The following is a 24423-nucleotide window of genomic DNA, read 5'->3' as shown; positions in this document are numbered from 1 at the left end:
GCCCTAGTATTTCAAATTTCTTTTGCAGTTTATAAGATGCAAGAACCATACAAACAAAACGAGCTCTCAACAATGAAGAAGTATCATTGTTAGAAGCTAATGAAATAACTTTCTAAATCATTTTACACCAGTTTGCCGATAGCCCAAGCCCAGACTGAGATAACTCAAAAGGACTACACATACTGATTTTTGAAGATTAATAAAATCAATAAAACCACACTAAGATTCCCTGAGCAAAATTAAAGGTGGAACCATGAAAAGTAGAAGATAATTATTTGCGTTTCTCTAAGATTATTGCTGGAAGTATATTTATGTCTATAAGTACAAAGGGGAAATTTATATCATTCATAAATCAGCACATTTAAAGTAACATTATGTAGGTAATTTCATTTAGTATTGATCCACTTAAAAGCCATACATCATAGAAGAACAGTGCTCTCATTACACAATGATTAATAAATAAGTGAACCACTGAGTAAATCCATTTCATTCATAACCCGTACAGAAGACGATAAAGGTAATCAGTGAGTCAAATAACTTCACCTAAATATGTCAGTGTTTAATATGAGGTTCTTGTTTCATGCCAAATAAAGCTTTCTCAAACTTTTTTTTTCTCATGTCACTACTCTAATTCTTTGTGATAAAGATGTATCTGAATAGAAAGTCAAAGTCATATCTTTCATTTGCAAATAAGAAATAATTTGAAATTTCATTAAATACTTTTCATCAAATGGCACATCTGGTACCAGGATGTGTTTGTGAAGCCCTTCCAGTATAGTGAATGACTTTAAGCTCTTGGGGTTTTTTGGAGAAAAAAGTTACTCGCTTTCTAGCACTAGCATTTACTTTTTTACTTTTTACAAATACATTTTCTCTACTATTCTTTTTTTTTTTTTTTTGTGATGGAGCTGTTTTGACTGATCTCACAGTTTTAAAAGTCAGTGAAAAACCTCTGTTTTGCTGAAGTGGAAGCCTTGATCAGGCATTGATTTTTCTTCCTAAAGCTGAAATAAATATAGAAGCGTATCTCTTAGTATGTTTAGACCAAACTTTTTTTCTGCTCATGAACAAAGAACTCAGGAGTGGAGGGAGAAGATGAGGGTTTTCTCTGGGTCAGGAGAGAAACTCGGGGTGGGGGGTGGGGGGAAGAATAAAAACCCCCATAGTTTCTCCTTAAAATCTTTTAGAAGACCAACGCTGCCTCCCCCTTTGTGTTTTGTGGATGAAGGGTTTTGAGTTGATTGGTGACAGAGGTGGGTTAGCATAAGGACCATTTATTGAAATGAGAAAAAATAGCTCTCCAGGTCAAATACTTCCATATCCTTTGCCTTTTCCGGTGGTTATCAGTACTGTCTTCTGAGACAACATGATTCTGTTGATTCCTGTTGCAAGAAGATTATTGCTGTAAAAATTTTCAACTGAGAAAGGTTTCAGAGTATATGTTATCAATTTGTATAAAAATCAAATCTTTCTTAGCAAAATCTCACTGGGATTTACTTGATCCTGCAAAATGCAGTTTCCAGCTCTAGCCTGGCGAACTTGTACCAGACATATACAACCCTAAGCAGACTGCCAGTCCCATGTATCAGAGTAAAGGTTTTCAGCGTGTTGCAAAGCTCGTCCCTAGTTGTTTCTGTTCCAATAACTTTTCTATACTTTTATTGTAGAAAGGTCTTGCAACTTGATACAAAATGCCTTTCTTACACTGCATCCATCCCAGAAGATGCAAAACAAATTGTCTGAGAACACACATACATATACACAATGTGCTCTAATACGTACACAACATTAGTCAGACTCCTAATATCTGCACACAAAATTAAAAGAGGGACTGTTTGACACAAGAACATGTAAACGCCCATAGTGAACTGAAAAGGCGAGGATATATTTTTTTAAAATATTCCTCTTACTGTGACCACTGACATAACTGACATAGCTCTCCTATCTACCATCAATTAATTTTTTAATTGCGGTAGGTGAAAACTAGATTTAAGTCTTGGAGGCATGAATTTCCATAGTTACATACCACTTCAGTAAACAGCCAGCTTCATCAGTTCAGATTTAATTTACTTGTGAGGAAAATATCAAAGACTCTGAAGATTTTCTTTGATCTGCTTATAAACATTTTGAGATCAGTGGCAAGAATCAAGGTACAGTAATATTACTGATTGATACAAACAAATTAAACATCAGTGAAGAAAGTCATTGAAATGTCCAAAATGCCCAAAATTTTTAGAAGACTGCATTTCTTCTAAAAGAGTTTTTTCTCAATTAACTGACTTGGCAGTTCTCAACAAAATAAAAAAGCTATTATGGCAAGTTAATAATAAGATAAGTGAATAAAGATGATAATATCAAAACCTATCAGCTTCTTGACAACCAGTTGTAACCAACAGCTGTGGTGTCTGGCTGGGAAAGTCTTGGCTCTAGACAGATTCTTACAGAAGAAATTTCAACATCAAAATAACAAATGGTTTCCATGTTTTACATTTTCATTTTTTTCCTTAAATTACATAAGGAGATGGAATTTTATTCCCTTATATATCAACCAGGAGCTAGGAAAATTTAGCCACAACAGCCTGGGTAGATGGTTGCACATAACATATTGAGTATTGCAATAGGATGTGACATGCTGCGTACTGCAAATGACATAAATCATTAAACACTTTAATGTTAAAGGCCCTTAAGTAATTTATGCAATTTACTGACTGGTTCACAAGTCAGTGTTTCAGGATTAATACTATACTCTTATGGGTTGTTGAACAATGTCAGTGGTCAGTTCCCTTCTTTTTCCACCACCTTATTTTGCGGTTGTCATTAGTGATATCACTTAACATTTTATTGAACGTCCATTTGCCCGTTTTCTCACTATGTAGATATATTTCTGTTCCCTGTAGCCAAGTACCCACAGAATAATATGAATACTATTCTCTTTAAAATGTAATGTCATTATGAGTACTTGCTTAAGCACATAAAAATTGCTTAAATTGAGAGGCCAGTAAATACGGGGTCAAGCCAATCTCAGGTGCTATTGTCAAAGTCTTCCCATTTTTCTACTTAGGTTTGTACATTCATTGAGTTATATGATTGCATCGTTCATAAAGAATACTGGGATCACATCCTGACTTTGTAATTTCTGCTGGTTTTGTAACAGTATACACTCCACTCCATCATCTTAGAAAAATAAGAAGGGAAAAGAAAGAGAACTTTACTCTCTATTCATCACTGTTCAGCATACAAAATGCTACTCTGAGCTATTTGAAGTTCTGCCTGAAATTTTTAGAGCTAAATGGTTGCTGAAATACAGAACACAAAGGAGATTTTTATTAACTCAATTAAAATGGAAAGACAGATGTCAAGCACAAAAAATCCCACAAATGATTAAATATTCCTTTACTATCATCCTGTCCTATAAAGTAGCTGTGAAAGTAGATTACTTCATTGTTGGGAGGAAATACCAAGCCAAATGCTATTACTGCACCCTCTCATTTTAAAAGAAGTAGCACAATATCAAAATGTTTTATTCCTGTAATTTACCTGACATTTTATTTTTCAGTATGTCTTTTTGTATGTGTTAAGAGATTTGTTTTTATGAAATTAATGGAGGAAAGAAGGAACAAAAAATGGAAGTCAAGACAAAAATAAACTATCTATAGTCATTTGTCTCTCTGTAAAAATGCCAGATATCCTTGACATTGGAATAATTGGCTGCTTTGTGTGACAAAGGGTATAGACGTACCAGCTTCCATTGGCAATATCCAGGTTTATCGGGTCCTTGCAGCAGGAAGCCCACCTGGAGAACAGCTGCAGTTCCATCCACATCTCTGTGTCCCCTGACCTGGTCACTCCTGTCACATGAAACCTCTGAGGATGTGAGCAGCATGATGAGACTTGTCCTGCTTGTTTAGAGAGGTGGGACAGGAACAGCATGTCCTTCCTGGGGCTGGTTCAAGCAGTGTTTGTCTCTTTTGTGTCATGATTGCCTTGCATCACCCACTGACTCAAAGAATGCAATTAGACTCACCCTAATTGAGATATCACTTTATATTATACCTGTGAGCAATGATATTGTAGTGTAAATTATTGTCAGTGAACAGAGGATGAATAAACAGACATTTTTCTGGTCTGCATTCCTCTTTTATTAATAATATCAATAAGCAAAATCACATGGCTTCTTAGGCAGGCTGCGCAATACAAGCAACTGTGACTGTTCATTAGCTCATTTACACAAGTACTTTTTGCTAAATAGGCACATATTCTTGTGTCCTCACTGCAGGAACAAGACAAGATTGCTGGAGCTCAAAAGAAACAAAGACAAGCCCAGGGGGACTGCAGATATTTACTTAATCACAGGACCATTTACCTGATTTTCTTAACCTATTTGCTCACTTGAATTCAAACCCATCTGTAACAAGAATAAGCAATTCACCAAACTTTGAGATTTAGACATCAAAACAAGCCTGTTTTATCTGATTAAGTAAATTGAAAGGAAAACTTTGCAGTCTCTGTCACATTAAAAGATAAAAAAACCTCCCCTGCCTTGCCCTCCCCCACATGCTTACACCTTGTCTCCAGGAACATGTCACATGAGAAATAAACTTGTCAGTTATCAGAACTTTTAACACTAAGACTGGGATTAGACAGAACATAGAAACATGTTTCAAAATTAATGCAGTAGAGAAATATGGCAGTAATAAAGGCAGCCTTATGCTCCTTTTTAATATTTCCTCATTCTGGTTACTGGTTTGCAATATCGGCATCTCATTAGAGTCTAAGCTACAAAGAAGGCTTCAGGATAATAGATCTTGCTTTAGGCACCAGCATTTGAAGGGAAAGGGACAATTTAATATTTTAAAGTCGGTGGAACTGTGTGTGGGCAGTAGGGAAGAGGGGCTTATCTGTAGATTTACTGTGAAACAACTACGCTCCTGCAAGCTCTAAATCCCTCTCCTACTCACAATTAAAGGCATAGATAACTTCTTAATGTACAGCAGCTGACAGTTCAGATGATGGAAAGCCAATATCTATCAGTCTCTGTTTACTTCTTACTCTGTATGGGAAAAATCAGCCATATGCAGAATCCATTTGGGACAAAAAGAGCTTGACTAGCAGTGTAGAGATCATTTCCAGTACGAAACTGTTTCATCCATCAAGTCTCTCCAGCAAGACACGACTGGATGTTTCATTTGCAGGGCAGAGGAGGGGATACAAAAGGAGGAAGCAATCAGTTCAATAAGAAAGGGAAACTCCTTTCAGGCAGAATTTCAAGCTCCTAAATGACTTCCTGAAAACCTCTGCATGTTTCCTTGATGGTTCTTTTGTTTGCTCGTTTATCCTCAGAAAGGTAATTGCCAGAAAACTTGACTTGAACTTGCAAGTTTTTGTTCATAGGGAGAGCAGTGAAAAAGGAAAGGGTGTGAGATATTCACAGGTACAGTGAATCAAATCCTGAAGTCTTCAGTTTCTGTTTTACAGTTTCATAAAAACTCTAACAAAATGCGGCAGAAGCTTTCGCACTTCAGTAACCCCAGAATTTGGCCTACTGTGTTTAGCGTAAAGCTCTTGCCTCCACCTATTAAACAGAGGTACAGTATTTGTACCTGTAAATTCAGTTTATTTCACTAGTAAAATTCATCCAGTCCACCAACAAAGGTTGCTTTTAATGCACATTACTGCTCTCTTCCAGCAGAGAAAGCTATGAAATGGATCATTCTGGATCCAAAGCATCCTGTGGGTCTCACTGTGCTCTTCGGAGGCAGAGAGCCTTGCCCACATGTTGGAGGATTGCAGGAGCAGGGAGTTCTCATTCTCCAAATGAGAAGTTTGGATTGTCTACAAAATATCAATAAAAACATCCCAATTTTCATATTACTTTTCAGATTTCCATATCCTCCCTTCTCCCCTTCTCCCCTTCTCTGTCAATCTGTTGAGGAGATTTGCAGCCAATCGTTGTCATGAAGATTTTGCAAGGAATTTGTTTAAGGGGAGTTTAATGAAGACGCCTAGCAATATCTTGCTCATGCTAACTATAGAGTAACTGAGGAGACCTAAGACTTGTCCTCTGTCTGCCAAGGTTTGTGGGTCCAAACCCAGACAGAAATGAAGTCAAACCCACTCTGTATCACTTGTGCTCCTTCAGGATCACGTATCAGTCTCAGTGGGACTGGCAGCAGACTAGGGCAAACAAGTAAAGATGGCAGGTACTGATCAACGCTGAAATTACTTCCTTTTTATTCATTGACCCATGATTGAAGTGATTGAAGATCACCCTCCTAGAAAATGGTATCAAAAGAGCAGGTTCAGCTGTTTTTCACCTCACTGGTTATTTAGGTGTATGTCTTTGCAGCAGCATTTTATTTTTTGAAGGAAATGACCCTTGCTTTGATCTTAAAAATTTATATCAATAATTTTTCATCAGTTCAATCATACCTGAGTAGCATATTTTTCTGCTTAAGCACACTGTGAAGAGATTTGCATCAAGAAAACTAGCAAAAGGAATTGTACTAATTCTTGGTTCTTCTTTGCAGTTCCTATGCAGAAAGTTTCTACAGTTGCTTCTATCCAGTTTCTGAGTCTTGGTGTTAGTTTCAGCTGTTATTAGTGGCTATTTAAACAAGAAGACACTTCATTATGAGGCTTTGTGGGTTGTTTTTTTTTTATGTTTGACATCAGAAGAACACGACCTGTTTGAAAAGATGCAAAAACATACTTTAAAATGAGATGCTACCAAATATTTTTAACATCTTTAAGAATCAAAGGTGTATTTACCTCTACAACTTTTGTAACAGTGTAGCTTTTGTAGTATTTATAACTGGGGTATTGGAGAGCCGGCTACAAGGCAGAATATAGTCTTCTTTTTTTCATCTCCTTGAACTTTTTAGGGGATATTTCAATGTGCTCTCACCAAAAAGAAGCATCTAATCACCATGCAAGACACTGTAGCTTGCAAGAAGTAATCCTAGAAATTAAAAATCTACATTACCGATTAGTCTTTATCATATGGGGAAAAAATAATGAAGAATATGGAAAAAATTCCATTAACAGGTTTTCCCTGTGAGTTTTGTGGAGGCTGAAAATTATTTTAAGATCTTTTCACTTCATTGTTTTAAACTGAAAATAGAAATCCCCATTTTAATAATTTTTTCTTTTTAGCTTGAACTGTTTTAGTCACCTAACAATCCATTGTTCACGATTTTCTGATATTAATAACTCAACAATTCCTTTCAAGGATCTGCTTTGAAAACTCACTGTCTAAGCCCTTATAAAAGTCTGTTTTGAGTTGCATTTATTATTTTATAGTGAAGGACCTGTCAGATTTTCAATTATGAAGTTTTATTTTCAAGGACATTTACATCATCTTTGAATTCCTTCAGGGACATCTGAATGATCTTTTTAGGGTTTCCTATATTTGACAGGATTTTGCAAGGTTTCTGTGAGCTACTTGGATATCTCAGAGGGGCTTCCTTAGCCTCGTGGTGCAGGCTTATTGCATATAACTCATGAAACTGTAGTTTAAGCATAGAAAATCAGTATGGGACGACATTTGACACAGCACTCAGATTTTTTTCACTTACAAATGGTGTGGTGTCTTTATTTGGGAGTACTCTTACAAAAATGTAAATACTCTGCCCTGCAAATGTGCTCAGAATTTAGGATCATGGAACAGTGGTTTGGACACACATTAAAACCTACTCTATCTAATTTATAATCAATTTATCTAAGCACCCAGTTTTTGAAAAATGAATTAACACCTCTGTTGCATTAGTGCCTTTGGAAAATATAAATAGTGATGATGTATATGGCCACAGCCTGACTTACAGCTGCCATTTCACCAAAGAAGGAGAAAAAAGCCACAGCATAATTTCAACCAATTGAAATAAGAAAAGAGTGAATTAAGGCCCTGTAACATTTAGACTACAGCTAACGAGCTCTGAGGGAAACATAAATGGAAAGTAGCCGCTTTTGAGAGAGAAAGGCAAATTAGTGGAAACCAACTTCCCCTTGATGCCTCCACATTCTTTGTTGCTTCAAGTTCTCTGTCAGCTTTGCTGAACTCCTCCCTTATGCTTTACTGAAGACAGTATCTTCACCTTACTATTTAAATTTAAAGGGTTTTGCTATCTTCTCCTATTGACCTATTTCAGCTGCTAATGGCTAACAGGTGACCTATTTTCTATGGAAGATTAGCTGAAGTAATCTTAAATATGATCACTAACTCTTGAAACAAGCTCTGGTTAAAAACCATTACCTAGAAGAGTAAAAACACTATCTGTATGGTTTGCATTTTTGCTTTGAACATAACAAATATGAAAATGGATGATCTTGGAAATAAATAAACATGCACTGAAGAAGGCTAAACAAATGAACATCTATGAAAGCAGCTGGGTTAAACAGAGTTGGGAAGACTTCTGTCCATGTTAGTTGCTAATTAATATTTTTGTTAATCACATAGGTCAAATAGGATAACTGACTTTATTAGATAGGGTTCTAGTAAAGAAGCTGGAGACAAGAGTTTAATTTCTCACACTGTGACTGATTCCTTGTGTCACTCAGTTCAATAAAATTTAAGCAATGGTACTTTCTTACCACAAAGATGACTAGGAAAACATAAGGATTCTCAGCTATGGCAGTAATGAAGGACTCAACGGTGTCTAAGAGCTGGAACAACACACAACTGAGAAAGGACATGCCAGTGAGCAACCTCTAAATAATATTCTAACAGCCTTTGCCACTGCTGCTGTAGGAGAGAGAAAACTGGGCTAGATGAACCTTTGGTCTCACCCACTGTGGAATTTCTTAAGTTTCCAACTGATGTATGCTTCCATCCCTCATATTACTTCCTACTGGACTTACCAGATACAGAGACGCAGCTGAAATCATATTGACTGACAGTCTAAGGAATGATCTGTGGGACACTGGGATCATCTCTTTGGCTCGGTATTGACTTTTAACTGAACTAAACTCTTGGAGCACTGAGACGGTCTATCTGATCTGTTTTCCACAAATAAAATAAAAATAGTGAGGAGAAGCTGGTCTTCACAGATATTGGCAGAACAATTTCTAGCCCTGAAAACAAGTGTAGAAGTAATTACTTCTGAGGAAAAGAAAGATTCTTAGCTTATGAGAAAACACCAGTGCTAACATAGGTTTCTTTGAACTTTGACAGTACTTCAAAACCCTGAGCAGTCAGGGGCACTGGAAGTGTCATTCCTCAAAGATATTTAATAGCAAGGAATAGTGTTCTGAGGCCTAGCTAAATAAACATTTCAAATGAGGAAACAAAGAGGAAACAGTTTTTTACTTTTTGTAGCATCTCACATGCATTGGCCATAATTATGGTTGAGAAGTTATGTTATGACATTTAGAGGTTTAAGAACATGATCTGTTGTGCTAATATTGTTCATGTTTGTTCACTACCCAAATACGAATTATTATGAAAGTGTGGTAAAAATCCAGTCTGGCTTGTTCTGAGTTATGGAATATGAGCAAACATACTTCTGCATAATTTGAAAAATGTTTAGGTTGTCCTTTTACACTCCAATTCACTTAACTTTTAGCTTGACATATACCTGCCTTTGGCATGTTTGAAGAAATCTGTTTTTGAAATAATCAAGTTATGCATCTTAAAACTGCCTGCCTCAATCACAATTGTGGCACATTGCATATTTATTAAAGGCCACATTTCCCCTTGAGAAAAATATGTGCATATGTGCATGACTTTCAATGAAGTCATGCACATATCTGTCTGTAGAATGTGGTGATAAAGCATAAATAAAATAGTAGAGTTGAAGAAGGAATGAAAAGTATAAAAGCTATTGGAAAATAACTCCCCTCCAAATGCAAGGTACACGGGAATACAAAAGGATTATCTCCAGAAATGCATTTCTTGGTCAAATTTCAACTTAGGTTCTCACAGATCAATGTAGAGCAAAACTTCTGATTAAACTTCAGTTTAACTTTCTTACAGACCTTAAGGAAATTATACAGCACATATATCAAATATCTCATGTACTTCACAGATCTCAGATTTCTTTATTCTCAGATACGAATTATCCAAGTAACCTACATAGGAATTTCACTCTGCTGACTTGCTGCTTTTTCTTTCATTGTTCCTCCAGTCCTCGAGACCTCAAGTTATACAGCCAACCCAGCTTATAGTAAAGAGCAACCTAATGTTACAATTGAAATGAAAAACTGTGCATTGATTTTACCTATCATAACTGAAAAATCAAATAGTGAATTATTTCCACAAAAGTCTAGAATTCAGTTAGAACTAAATAAGATAGAATTTAGTTAGAACTGAATTTAATTAATTCTATGAACTATACCTACACAGTAGTTTTCATGGCTTTAAATGAAGCATCTTTCCTTCTAACAAGGGTTTTAGTGCTGTTGAAAGTCATGAGAACTCAGTCTAGTTCCAAAATTTACACATATCATAAAATTTAGGTTCACCTTCACTGCAGTCAATTCCTTCTATATGTTTTCTTAATAATTACACACTTGGCAGCCTTGGCAATTTTTCTTTTTATTTTCTTCTGATGTTTTCTACTCATTTAGCAGAAACGTGATTAAAGACAGCACACACATTTTGGCAGATGGGTGATTGCCGCTTAAATCATCCTATGGAATGGATAATTCTGGAGACCTATGGGCACATGCAATTTTCTCCCCTTAAAATATGCACAACTCAGTCTTTGTGCTTCTAATCGGTGGCCTGAGGCCCACATACGGACCTTCAGATTTCTGGACAGCTGCATCAGGACATAACTTTCATGGATTTTATTTGAATTCGAAATTGTGTCACTTGAGTCATGCCATGCAAGTTTTAAATGGCATCTTCATTTGTATCTACTGATGCTCACATTCATATATCACCACTATTTTATTTCAGGCATGGGAACCCTGGTAATGTGACCCTATCATGCTGTAAGCAGATGCTCTTCTTCTCCGCAGCAACATTCCAGCTGTTGGAAGAAAGGATTTATGTCAGGTCTACTGCCCTTCCCTGATGGGTTCCAGGAGCCCCAGGAAGCACAGGAGAAAAGTTTCAAAGCAGACACACTGTTGATTGCAGCTCCCTTGATCTGTTAAAATTACATTCAACCCTTCAGCTGTAAAGCTCAGTAACCACTGAACTAGGACATGCGATGGGCTTTTTCTGAGGGAAGGAAAGTTGAATGTGGAGGAGACAAAGTGTTCTATCTTTGGAAGCCAGTTGCTATAGTTGAAACATTATTCAGATAACAAAAAATCACTTTATTTGCCTCTTTACCACAACCTGTTTCACTTTGTCATTTGTATCTAGCTATGTGTCTGTCTGTCTGTCCATCTATCCGTCTAAATGTGTATATACATATCTACGTGCGTATACATCTATATATGACCTATTCTATTTATACTATATATTGCATTAGAAATTCATTTTACTAGTCTAAAATATTTAAGTTTTTCCGAGTGCTTTTCCTTTCTCCAATCTCCTTTCCATAGTTGCTAGATACAAAGAATTCTAGGCTCCAATAATCTACATTTTTAATAATTTAACCCGAAGCCTGCATTTCACACCAGAAAAAGGAATGAATTAATGGTTTAAGGTTGTTAAACTCAGTGGACACATTTACAATTAGAGCAAACTGACAAAACTCCTTTGAAGTGAATGAAATTGTAACAACTTACATGGCTGAACAGATGGCTCTCCCTCTCCTCACCTATGAGAGCAGTACAGTACAGTCCTTTTAAGGGGAGAAGTTACCCTAATTTTGAATACTAAACCAGACTATATAGACCTATAAGAATAGGTCTGTTTATCACTACTTATGTGTGCGCCTGTGTGCAAGTGAGTGTGTGTACACAATACAAGCTTCCACAAAATGAGGAAACGTCTATGTTGTCCATCGTGGACCGAAGCAGGAAGAGTACTTTGGTGCCTGGTCAATCGGTGTGGATTTCCTAACACGCAGGGCTTCCCTGTGCTCGACAGCAGCTGTGTGGTGCAACCAGACTGATATTGCAAAGTTCATGACCTGGATAGTGCCACAAATATCACAGAGAGGCTTTTAGGTCCAGAAAACAACTTCCATGCAGTGCAAAGACTATGGATGTTTTTTAGTAGGAGGCTTCTCAGCACTACTACTTCCCACTGTCTCCCACAGCATTCTCCTGGAGAAGCTGGCTGCTCACGGCTTGGATAAGTGCACTCTGCGCTGGGTTAAAAACTGGCTAGACAGCCGAGCCCAGAGCGTGGTGGTGAATGGAGTCAAATCCAGTTGGCTGCCAGTCACGAGTGGTGTTCCCCAGGGCTCAGTGTTGGGGCTGGCCCTGTTCAATATCTTCATTGATGATGTGGGTGAGGGGATTGAGTGCACCCTCAGTAAGTTTGCAGGTGACACCAAGCTGGGTGGAAGTGTTGATCTGCTGGAGGGCAGGAAGGCCCTACAGAGGGGCCTGGGCAGGCTGTATCATCGGGCCGGAGCCAACGGTATGAGATTCAACAAGGCCAAGTGCCGGGTCCTGCACTTGGGTCACAACAACCCCAGGCAACGCTACAGGCTTGGGGAGGAGTGGCTGCAAAGCTGCCTGGAGGAAAAGGATCTGGGGGTGTTGGCTGACAGCCGGCTGAACGTGAGCCAGCAGTGTGCTCAGGCAGCCAAGAAGGCCAATGGCATCCTGGCTTGTATCAGGAATAGTGTGGCCAGCAGGAGCAGGGAAGTGATCGTGCCCCTGTACTGGGCACTGGTGAGGCCGCACCTCGGGTACTGTGTTCAGTTTTGGGCCCCTCACTGCAAGAAAGACATTGAGGTGCTGGAGCGTGTCCAGAGAAGGGCAACAAAGTTGGTGAAGGTTCTAGAGAACAAGTCTTATGAGCAGTGGCTGAAGGAATCGGGGTTGTTTAGTCCTGAGAAGGGGAGGCTGAGGGAGACCTTATCGCTCTCTACAACTACCTGAAAGGGGGTTGTAGCGAGGTGGGTGTCGGTCTCTTCTCCCTGGTAACAAGCGAAAGGACGAGAGGAAATGGCCTCAAGTTGAGTCAGGGGAGGTTTAGATTGGATATTAGGAAAAATGTCTTTACTGAAAGAGTGGTCAGGCATTGGAACAGGCTGCCCAGGGAGGTGGTGGAGTCTCCATCCCTGGAGTTATTTAAAAGAAGGGTAGATGTGGTGCTTGAGGATATGGTTTAGTGGTGGACTTGGCAGTGATAGGTTAGTGGTTGGACTCGATGATCTTAAGGGTCTTTTCCAACCTTAACGATTCTATGATTCTATGATACTACCAAGGTTCCGGGGAAGAGTAAGACTGACAAAGGCAGGTGCCAAGTGAGGAGCTTCTTGTGGGAATCAAAATTCTTACCAATGTGCAAGACTGCCGGACCGCATGCCATTTCTTCCAGTGTAGATCAGAGCATGTATGTTCACATACAGGTCACAGCCTTCAAAACCTCTCCTGATTTTAGGTCTGGAACAGTCAAATTTTTACAAAATACAGACAGTAGGTACTTTAACCAGTTTCTGTCTGATAACTCAGTGGCCAGAAAGCTCACCCGCAATGTGGCTCACACATACTCAACTCACTTTTGAGTCAGTGTTCAAGCCTACTTTGCTCACCTTGCAGCCCAATTCACCAGACTATAGGCTATCTTCAGGTGGTTGAGCAGAAGGGAGGGGCAGAGCACTCTGTTTTGCTTTTGTTTTGTTTTGTTTTGTTTTGTTTTGTTTTGGTTTGGTTTGGTTTGGTTTGGTTTGGTTTGGTTTGGAAAGGACTTCTACCAAAGTTTGTCTAGTCAGTCCTATGTCCCACTTCAAGTAGGACTATCACCAAGACCAACATTGCTACTACCGCTCTTCCATCAAAGGAATGAATTCCTGGCCGAGGCAGCATATTATATGGTATCATATACATCCCCTCACATAAAGGTAGTTTGGTTTCTTACCTGAAAGTAGGGCACATTCCAGTTCTTGCAGCAGAAAGATACACATTACCTAGAGCAGGGATCAAAACTGGAGCCCTCACTTTCCTGCAGCACTAGCACAATCACTGTGTCTTAAGCAGGTTAGCATCTGATATTTTTTGTGTGAAGTGTGATTAGAGTGAATATGTTCCAAGAGGTGAAACTAATTTCATCAAAAGTGATGCCAGACATATTCAAGTCAATAGAAAGAAATGGACGCTGTAACCCATGATTCAGCTGACACCCAATATTTGCACAGAGGAATGCCAATCAAAATGTCTCAGGATTAAATCAGATTAATGTGGATATTTTAAGGCACTCGATTTTCTGTATTATGAGGCAGTTAGGGAGGACTGCTCAGATGCTCTTTGATTCTAGCCCCATATGTAGAAGTGTAATTTGAATTTTGTATATCCTAGGATAGCTATTTGATAGCAATTGCCTCTTCCTCTCTCTGCTTTTTTATAAACATTATAAAGAAAACCTTGTGGAATTACAATAAAAAAGTACTAAATTCAATGAAAACTCTTTTTATATGGCCTTACTTTAATTTTTGTTTCTTCAGAGATGTCTGGTGTCCTATACAGGGAAAATAGAAAAAACCACTCACAACAGCATTTTGTTAGTCTTAGATCAATGATGAAATGCAAATGCAGAAAATTGTCTGCTATATCACCACATTCATTTTTAAACATCTCTACACTAAAGTATGACCACCATTCTGATTACTTGCTAACATGCTTTTACTTTTTCTTACCTGGTGGTGTGGGAATCTTTTAGTATTGATTTCCAGATGGTGAAATTCTTTGAGGGAAATGTTTTCTCCTTCTTTAGTATATACTCTATAGCAAAGAATGGAATATATTGTCATTATGTAAGTGATAACATTTAAATAAAGCACAGGAAAGTATCTATTCGTAACAGAGCATACTGTCACAACTGATGGTATGTTGCCTCTTAATAGTAGCAAGTTCTGTTTGTTTCCCTGTTCTCCTCATACTATGTCTAACTTTTTGTATTGCTTTTGTAGAACAAGGTTTTCATTGCATCTGATGCTGAAGTATTATCTTTTTTTCCTGGTGGTAATGCTTTATTTCTGAACAGTAACAAAATCATCATTGCATAACATCCTAAATCAGATGATTTGTTTAGATCAAAGGGACTACTTGAGCCATAACTCTGGCATTAGAATTACACACAAAATAGAGCCATCACAAACACATTATAATCTATTTTTAAAAGAGCATGATGCTGAGTAATGAACAATCATGATGCCAACATGTTTAATTAAATATAGCACTGTAACACAGAAGAATGAAGGCTGGAATGAAAAGACACTGATGCTCCCGCTCATGATTTTCACATGCTTCTCTCAAGACAGTGTATCTCTTGCCCCACATCAGCTAATCAAAATTGCAACAACAGCTGAGACAGCGTATTTCATACGTGTTTTCAGACACTTCCAGCTCTTGGGTAAATTGACATACATTAAAATATAAAGATGTCTGATGAATTCTGACAGATTGTAGTTCTCCAAACGAAAAGGTATTCTTTCATGTTTGCTTAAATTGTTGTTGATACTGTAGGCATCCAAGAGAAGGGTCTGTATGTCTGACAGTAACGCAATCCATTTACTTTTAACAACTGATTGAAACCTGTGTTTTTGCAGTTTGTTCTCAGTTGGCCACTGACTTGTCTGTAATTATTCAGCAAGCAGATTGGTAAAATACTGAGAATTCATGACCTTTAATGCGATTTAACACCTGCACTGCTTTTATGTTTAATTATTAATAAAAGCAGCTAATTATTTTTATGATCTTTTGCCATGAATATATCCTTTGACTGTTTTTAAGATGAAGAGGCATCTTCAGAAAGAGAGGTCAAAAGAATTTAAGTGCAACTAGTAGAAACAGCTTTCTTCATGACCTACAAGCTCTTTATTTCAAATCAAAGCCTTATTTTTCTGTTGGTTCACTTGAGATTACATACAGTGTTAATCATCCCCCATTTGGATATCAAAATGGGAATTGTATCTTATTTTTTATTAATTGGATATAATATTAATTTGCACATGTGCACAAATGCATGTGAACACATCCCCATTGTTCACTGTTCATGAAAAAGTAACATTAGATTATGCAATCACTGGGAATTTTCAGTGCATAAAGTTAATACAAGCTCTATACATTATTTTTGAAAAGTGTTCTTCACTAGAACAGGATCACAGATCTCACCGAATCTGTGGTTGATTGTGTTCAGATTTTGCTGCTTTTGGATGAATAAAAACTTCCTTAGAGATGCTCTGTTTATTGGGGGGTGGGAGGAAAATCAGGTTTTTTCCACCTTGAAAATATCGTGATGCTTCAATTTATTTTAAAGGCAAACCTAAAAGCTATAAGAAGGTGTACCTTGGTTGGTATTCTGAAAGCTGCATACAATAAGTTTGTAAGTTTGAGAGACATTCTTTTTAACTACCTCTAGCTCCAAATGAAAAAAAAAGGCTGTGCATCTAAAACTAAACTTATGCAGCTCTTAGATGTTTAAGTACAAAATAATGAAGTGAAAAACATCCCTCCAGGCAGCTTTTTAATGGTAGAAGGTCTCAAGATTGTTAGGTGCCTCTCAGTAAGCCTACAACCATGAGCAGGACTGGTATTCTTATGAAACGCAGAGCCACTTTCTGTTTTAGAACAGTAATAATGTTGCCTCTGCCTAATTCTGCTTTTTAGATTCAGCTCTCGATATGTAAACCCCAGGCTTGCAGGTAAAAGCACTGATGTCTCTGAATCTTTTATTTCAGTCACAATTGAAAAGATTATGTGAAAACGGGGTTGTTCTGATCTACATAGTGACTGTCCACTTTGCAAAGCATCTGTATCACTTACATGCACAAAAGATGCACCGAAAATTAGAAATCAAGTGTAGCTGCTGATGTGACACTGTAATAAAAGGCTAGAGAATGTTTTGTTATTTTTTCCCCTGGGTTTCAGTGAGAAATAAGTAGAGCTGTCAGAATGAAAATAGTCTCTAAATTATTCATTCTAATTTATTTTTATCATTTGAAGTCTAAAGTGAAAGTCCCAATGTATTAGCAGTTTTCTGCAGCCGGGATGGTAAATTTATTTTTCAAATTAAAAAAAATTAATTACATTACCTCAGAAGCTACCGCTATATATCTCGACAAAAAATAGTTAGTTTTTTGAATAAATTAATTGAAAGTGTTAAAAATAAAGCTGTTTAGATTATGCAAGAACAAAAAATGGGGATGAGAGTTTTAAAAGTCTATATTGTTTGTTACATCTGAATACTTTTGTGTACTTCTCTGTCACATCTGAATACTTCTGTGATCAATCCCCCTCTACTCAAGAACTTGTATTGTGATAAGTCCAACTGCACCTAATGCATCTAACTTCATCACTAATTTCTTATCTCTCCTCCTGTCCTCCCTTGTCACCATTCCCAAATGAATAGAATCCATTTCTGGCCAAGAAGTCTTAATACAGCCTTTTCAGCACAGTCGTGTAAAGAATATAATTTTACATACAAAAATAATTTCTTAACTGGTGAGCTTTGATCTCGGTGTTTCTGCTGAAAGGCAGCTTCTGTTTCCAATGTACTGTTAAAGAAATACTGCTCTTATGTTTTATGATCTCATCTGCTCTTAGGATATCCGAACATGTGAAATGCTTAAAGAGACCTAAATTAATTTAAAAAAATAGTTCAAGAGACCTACATGCAATTTATAGCAGTAAAAATGCCCGATTTGGGACCATACATAGATCAGTGTAAGAGCATGCAGGTCCTTTCAAGTGACCTAGGTGACTGTGAGCTCCGTCACCTCGACCCTCAGCAGGCTGAGCGGGAAAGCCCAGCGTGCAGCGGGGTGCCTGGGGGCTGCACCTGCACCTCTCCACAGGGCCCTGCTTGCCCAGCTGCCCCTCTCCCTCCCAGGGGCAGCACAAGGGGCCTTTAGGCATCTCCCTTCACGGGGCTCCCCTGCTACCCCTTCTTTCACCTTCCCGACTAAGGCAGTCTTTGCCTTTGCGGTGAGGTGGCCTTCGTCCTTGCCTTCCATCCCTCAACTCGCCCCAGCCCTGTGAGCAGGAGGAAATGCCCACGGCATGAGCCAGTGGGCTCCAGCAACACCTGTAGGCAACACATGTGAGTTGTGGTTTAGCCTCAGCCAGTGACCAAGCCCAACACAGCTGCTTGCTTGCTCCCCCCCAGTGCAATGGGGGAGGAGAATCAGAAGAGTAAAAGAGAAGAAACTTGTGGGTTGAGATAAAGACAGTTTAATATGTAAAGCAAGAGCTGCACACACAAGCAAAGCAAACCAAGGAATTCATTTACTGCTTCCCATCACAAGGAGGTGTTCAGCCATCTCCAGGAAAGCCAGGCTCCATCACGCGTAATGGTTACTTGGGAAGACAAACACCATCACTCTGAGCATGTGTGTCGTGTTCCCCCTCCCTTTTTCTTCTTCCCCCAGCTTTATATACTGAGCACGATGTCATATGGTGTGGGATATCCCTTCGGCCAGTTCAGATCAGCTGTCCTGCCTGTGTCCCCTCCCAGCTTCTTGTGCACCTGTCAGTGCATGGGAAGCTGAAAAAGTCCGTGACTTGCTTAGCCACAACTAAAACATCTCCACATTATCAACACTGCTTTCAGCACAAATCCAAAACGCAGCCTCATCCTAGCTATTACAAAGAAAAGTAACACTGTCCCAGCCGAAACCAGGACACCGTGTTTGGGCGAGGTAAACACGAGTGGGAGGAGGAGGGCCTGCACCGAGGGGCTCCCCGCACGGCGCCCCGGGGCTGGGCCCTCGCGAGCGGCTAGCGGGGCCCAGCAGGGGGCGCGGCCCCTCAGCCCTGGGACAGCGCCTTGTGAGGGCGGCCGCCGGGCGCTGCCCTCGCCATGGAGCCGGGAAGCGGCCCCCTCGGCGGGGCTGCGGCTGCAGGTGAGCCGGGGCCCGAGGTCATCGGGCCTTCCCGGGGGCCTCGGCCTCCCTGCGGCCGGGGAGGCGGTAAGGGAGGATGGGGGAGAGCTCCGGGCGGGAGGCGGCGGTCCGAGAAGCTGTCCCCAGCCACCGCCGCGGCGCGGGGTTGATGGGCCGCCTCCCCCGGCCGCGGCTGCCGCTGCGTCTGGGCACGTCCTTCGTGCTTGTAACCCCGGCGTGTCCGGGCGGAGGTCAGGGGGCCGCCCGGGGTGGCAGAGGTGGGTCAGGCGAGGGGAACGGGCGCCTCAGCCCGCCGGCTGGCTCGAGCCGCCCGGAGCGCTCTCCTTGGGGGCGGGAGGCCTGGCGTGGGCGGTCCCGGGTGTTCGGGGAGGGGTTTCCTGAAGAAAGGTCTGGCTAAATTGGTTTATTTGGAAGGAAATGTCTTATTTGGAAGTCTTCACGTGGAAGTTGCACCTGTTACTTTTAATTATTAATGAAAACAATAGGCTGTGAATGGTGTCTGTCTATATGCATTCAGAGTCTTGGTTTTCTTTTAGAATATGCTACAAATCTGAAGGTTTTTTTCTTACTCATTTCGCTCAAGTCAAGAGTAAGAATGCAGTGTTATTGCTAAGTTGTATTGGATAGATGCTAGAATGCAATTAATGTTATTAACACCTTGTTTGCTAAAACAAAGTTCCATTAAATATGCAGATATGAAAAGAATTATCAAAGAATTACCAATATTTTTACCTGAAACTGATAATTTCTAGTTTCAATGAATTGAAATAATTGCTTCTGATCATCCTGTCCCTAGGAATTTAGAAATCATAGTGCTCAGTCTTCTACACTTCTATCAGTGACCGACTGAAGAAAATAATGGTTAATTTTCTTTTATTTACCATTCACTTTCTTAATTTGAATATAGTAACTGAGCTGAATTAAAGTGTAAAAAATTCTTTTCTTTTCAATGGACTTGGCTGCGAACGCTTGACAAGTTGCTTCTGTAGCCCACTGTCTTTTATATCACCCAGTACTTCATGAACTAATATTCAGGCACTATGTATTTAGTTGTGGTTATAGTTATGTTAGTATCTATAGTATACATAAAACTTTGTTTTTCATTTCACACTGTATGCTTTTTAGCATACCAGATTTGTAGTATCCCTGCTATTCTCTCTTTTCCTTGTCTTTTATTACAAACATTTCCTTTCTTCTGAACAATCTCATCTTTCATACTGCCAGTATAAAACTTACGTGAGGAAGCCAAGCACAAGGTTTTTGAAATGCAACAGATGCTTTCTGGTAACTTACACGAAGGAAACTTGTTCACTGAAAGGTACTGATCTTGCAGATATAAAAACTTGTGGAAAAGGAACTATTCAGATGAAGGCTGAAAATGTGAAAGTAAAAAGGAAAAAGTATGGTGATATTTTAGTTTATATATTTTAACATGGGAAGAGATGCAAAATAACCTCTGTATAATCCTCATGATTGCCTTTTTTTGAACTCGAGTTTGAAATTCTACATTCAAGAACTAATGTAGTCATTGCAGTAGGTAAGATTTAGGAGATGTGGCTGCTTTCCTGTTGTAACTTGGCAGTATATAATGACGGGGGTTATTTTCCACAGTCCAAAATGCCAACTAAATTTATACTTTATGTAATTAAATATTATTAGCACATGTGAAACTTTGTAAATGACTAAGGGTCTGACTTTTGTGGTCTGTCTCATAAAGCTGTAATGAAAAGTATGTCCTCAATTTCCAAACCAAATGGATTTCCACCCAGCCAATTGCAGTTCTGTTTTCGTAGGGGAAGAAATCTGTGCTGACATAAGAACAGATAAATTTAGTTATAATTTCCGAACAGCAGGCTTTATAGAATAAATTCCCTTTTGTGCAAATATGCACAAGTCTTTAGTAGTGAGAATAGTAAAGAAAAACATGGTAGTGGTAACAGTACTGTGTGCCAGATCCGTTACATATCGCTGTAAGTGACACAGCAAACAAAAAACCAAAAAGCCTGTTGAAAAAGAAAGAGTGCAAAGGGAAGAACTCTCAGCTTGTAGGGAGAATATATACATAATTTAAAACCATCAGAAATCTCAGGCTTACATTAGGGTTTTTTACTTGGTGTATCCTAATGGGAATAGAGCAGAAGTGAATCCTTTTATCTCTGTAAGGCTCCTGTGGTGCGTAAGGTGTCCTTGCTGTCAGTACTTTGGAATGTTTCTTGAAGAAGATTGACAGAGTCGAACTTTCGAGTGACTTGGGATTCTTGTATGTTAAATCTGATATGGTATTTCTTCTTGCTATGTCACTACAATAGCACGTTAGAAAAAAGTTTAAAAAACCTGTCAAATGATTCTGTTCAGAAAACAAAATGCCAGAGTAGTCCAAACCTGGAAAGAGTTACTCTAAGCATATGGTTATGGGAGTATCGATATACTTTTGGTATCTTAAATTGCGAGTTTACGCATTTTGAAATGGGAGGAAATAATTTCCTCACGTGGTTTCACTGAAGAGTGATGCACAGCAAAGTTATGAGGGGCCAAGCTGATTGTTTTATGCTCATTTAATTCTGGGCATACTTGATGCTTCGCATGTGTTTTACTTTGCACCTGTATGCTATTTGTGCATGGACAATGTTTAAATGTGCACAAGGTTATTATCACAAAATTTTTCCATGATTTTTGTGTTTCTTTTAGAAAGCTTAATTTTTGTTTTTGGTTGGGTTTTTTTTTTTTTGAGATATTAAAAAGATCTGGGATTACAAACCTCTTTTAAAAGGTGCTGATTTTAGCCTTGCAAAATTTAACTTGTGTCCTTGTTTTGGCTGGGATAGAGTTAATTTTTTTCACAGTAGCTGGTATAGTGCTGTGTTTTGGATTTAATATGAGAACGATGCTGATAACACACTGATGTTTTAGTTGTGGCCAAGCAATGCTTACACCAGTCAAGGATTTTTCCAGCCTCCCATGCTCTGCCGGGTGCACAAGAAGCTGGGAGGGGACGCAGCCAGGACAGCTGACCCAAACTGATCCAAGGGATATCCCACACCATATGACATCATGCTCCACATATAAAGCTGGGGGAAGAAGAAGGGAAGGGGGCTGTTTGGAGTGGTGGTGTTTGTCTTCCCAAGTAGCTGTTGCATGTGATGGAGTCCTGCTTTCCTGGAGATGGCTGAACACCTGCCTGGCCAGGGGAAGTAGTGAATGAATTCTTTGTTTTGCTTTGCTTGCGCAGGTGGCTCTTGCTTTACCTCTATTAAACTGTTTTTATCTCACCCCATGAGTTTTTTTCACTTTTACTCTTCTGATTTTCTCCCTCAACCCACCAAGAGGGGAGTGAGCAAGCAGCTGGGTGGTGCTTAAGCTGCCAGCTGGTGTTAAACCACAACACCTTGTTAGTTAGGAACTTAAATACTTTTTGAAGGTCTCTGCTTCAGCTGCCTGTGGTGTACCAACTTATCTCATGGAAGTTAGCCATCCAAAGTACGTATATGTGCATCTGATCTCGTAATCTTAACTCTCTGCGTAGTCCAGGGAGGGAAACACATGTTTCTGTGTTATGTCTTACTTCATCACAAGGTAGGTGTACACATCACTTGACTTACTTTTGACATTAGAAATCTCTGTTTCTGCCCATTGATGATAAAGGAAGCCTAGACAGCTAGCTCAGCTGTAGACTTCTAAACTGTAGATTTCTGTAGTTCAGAGGAGATAAATCCCATCTCTAAAGTGTTACTGAAATTCCAAGGGATTATGCTTGTTTATATTCTTAAGTGCTATGATATGGTTATAGTTGGGGAATGTTAAAAAGTTCTAAAATATTTTTCAAATCATTCATGTTATTTGGCTTTGGAGAATTTATGATGTGATTCTAGAAGCTAAAATGATTTAAAACAAATTGTTTGAAGAAATAAATCATGTTATGTTTTAATCAAGTTTTCCTGTGCTTTTGACATGATGAATTTTAAATATTTATTATCTTCAGTATCATTTTAGCATCTTGAGTCCATTTAAAAAAGAAAGAAAAAATATGCTGGAGGTATTGTTTGGGTAGTAAAACCAAGTTTTTCCCTGAGTAAGTATGTCAACATTATGTACCTTTGTGTCTTATGAGTACAGGTTGTTTAAAGATGACACTGTGGAGTAGCCTTGGTTCAATACACATTTTTACAATAAAAGCTGCTTAATTGGAACACAAGATGTACTTCAGTTCATCGTGATTATGCAGCTCTCCCATTATCATTATTGTATACATGAAAGACAGTATTATGTTAGGCATACCAATTAAATCAAGTTTATTTTATTCTTGCTTAATGTTATGGCCTTATGTATGTGCAGCTCAGCCCAGTTCCGCTAGAGCACTCGCATTATTTTGTGACCCGTATTGTGTTCCGTTATAATGGGTTGATATCTCGAATAGCATTGAACAATGCTATTGTGTGATGCAGAATGAGGTTACAAAGATGTGGGTAATGTTTTCACCTTTATCTGCAGTGTTTAATTGACAGACTAGTGAAAGTAAAATTCATGGCAAAACCCCCTGTTTTTCCTGTTAGCTTGTGCCATTAAAGACTGACCATACACTTAAATTTAGAAGGAAAACCTTTTTTTTTTTTTTTGATATTTGTTACTTATTTTTATTTAGGACTGTCTGAAGATTTGTAGCTGTGTAGTAGTGGTGACTGGCAATTTGTTTCTGTCCTGACAAATCCTTTTATATATCGCATCTATTTCAAATCTGAAGAAAACTGAGCCCTTGAACGGCCTGGAAGTTAAATGAGTTACAGCCTATTTTGTGTCTTACTCTATTAATTTTTAAAATGTTCAATCTTAGATGGTAATGAGTTGAATAACAAATAAACGTCTTGTTGTAAGCTCTAAGGTTTTGCCTATGACATTTGAAGAAGTTTCTTCCATTATTAGCCATAAATTTCATGGGCGAACTTAGTGCCTAAGGTGTACAATCCTGTGACATGAGTATTATTCAAATGCTGAATTATTTCAAACAAGTTTAGGTTTTGGTTTTATTTTGTGGTGCCTTATAATTTTAAATCTCAGTAGAACTTATCCCCGTTCCCCCATCACTCTGTGACTTCCCTTTTTCCAAGGTCAGTCAGAAAACTATGTAGCACTTGGAAAGGTAAATTATCTAATCTTGTTCACTTCCCTTACCACAGAACACCCCAAAAGACTTGTTAAAAACTCTAAACCTGAGGATTCAGCTGTGCAAACTGAGTAGGCCACCCCTTGATGGCCGGGTGCGACACATGCTGCTGTTCCTCTGGGTAGAGGAACCCAGGGCTGGCTGAGAGATGCCAATGAGTGTGGGCCCAGGAGCTGGCCCACCCAAGGCTCATCCCAAGAACACTGGGTTTTTCCTCAGGGAGCATTCCATTTTGATCTGATTCCAGACTTAATTGTACCCCTTTCTAGGTTAATCCTGTTTGGGAGGCTGATTCCTCTGGTTCACATGTACTGATGTAAAGAATAATGAAGTGATCACCCCTGCACTTGTGTTAAA

The 24423-nt window shown here is 39.0% G+C and overlaps 1 protein-coding gene across 1 annotated transcript in view; it reads left to right on the top strand.

Moving 5' to 3' along the window:
- Window positions 1-18826: 18826 nt before the first annotated feature.
- Window positions 18827-24423, top strand: part of MEI4 (meiotic double-stranded break formation protein 4) — an 82663-nt gene continuing 77066 nt past the window's right edge. The window contains exon 1 of the mRNA XM_064448634.1: window positions 18827-18908. Coding sequence (XP_064304704.1) covers window positions 18866-18908 — 43 coding nt within the window. The 5' untranslated portion in view covers window positions 18827-18865. The remainder of the gene's footprint in view (window positions 18909-24423) is intronic.

Source organism: Phalacrocorax carbo, chromosome 3 (assembly GCF_963921805.1).
Source record: "Phalacrocorax carbo chromosome 3, bPhaCar2.1, whole genome shotgun sequence".
Taxonomy (NCBI): Eukaryota; Metazoa; Chordata; class Aves; order Suliformes; family Phalacrocoracidae; genus Phalacrocorax; species Phalacrocorax carbo.
Note: the sequence above shows the minus strand (reverse complement) of the source record. Positions and strands in the feature narration are given on the sequence as shown.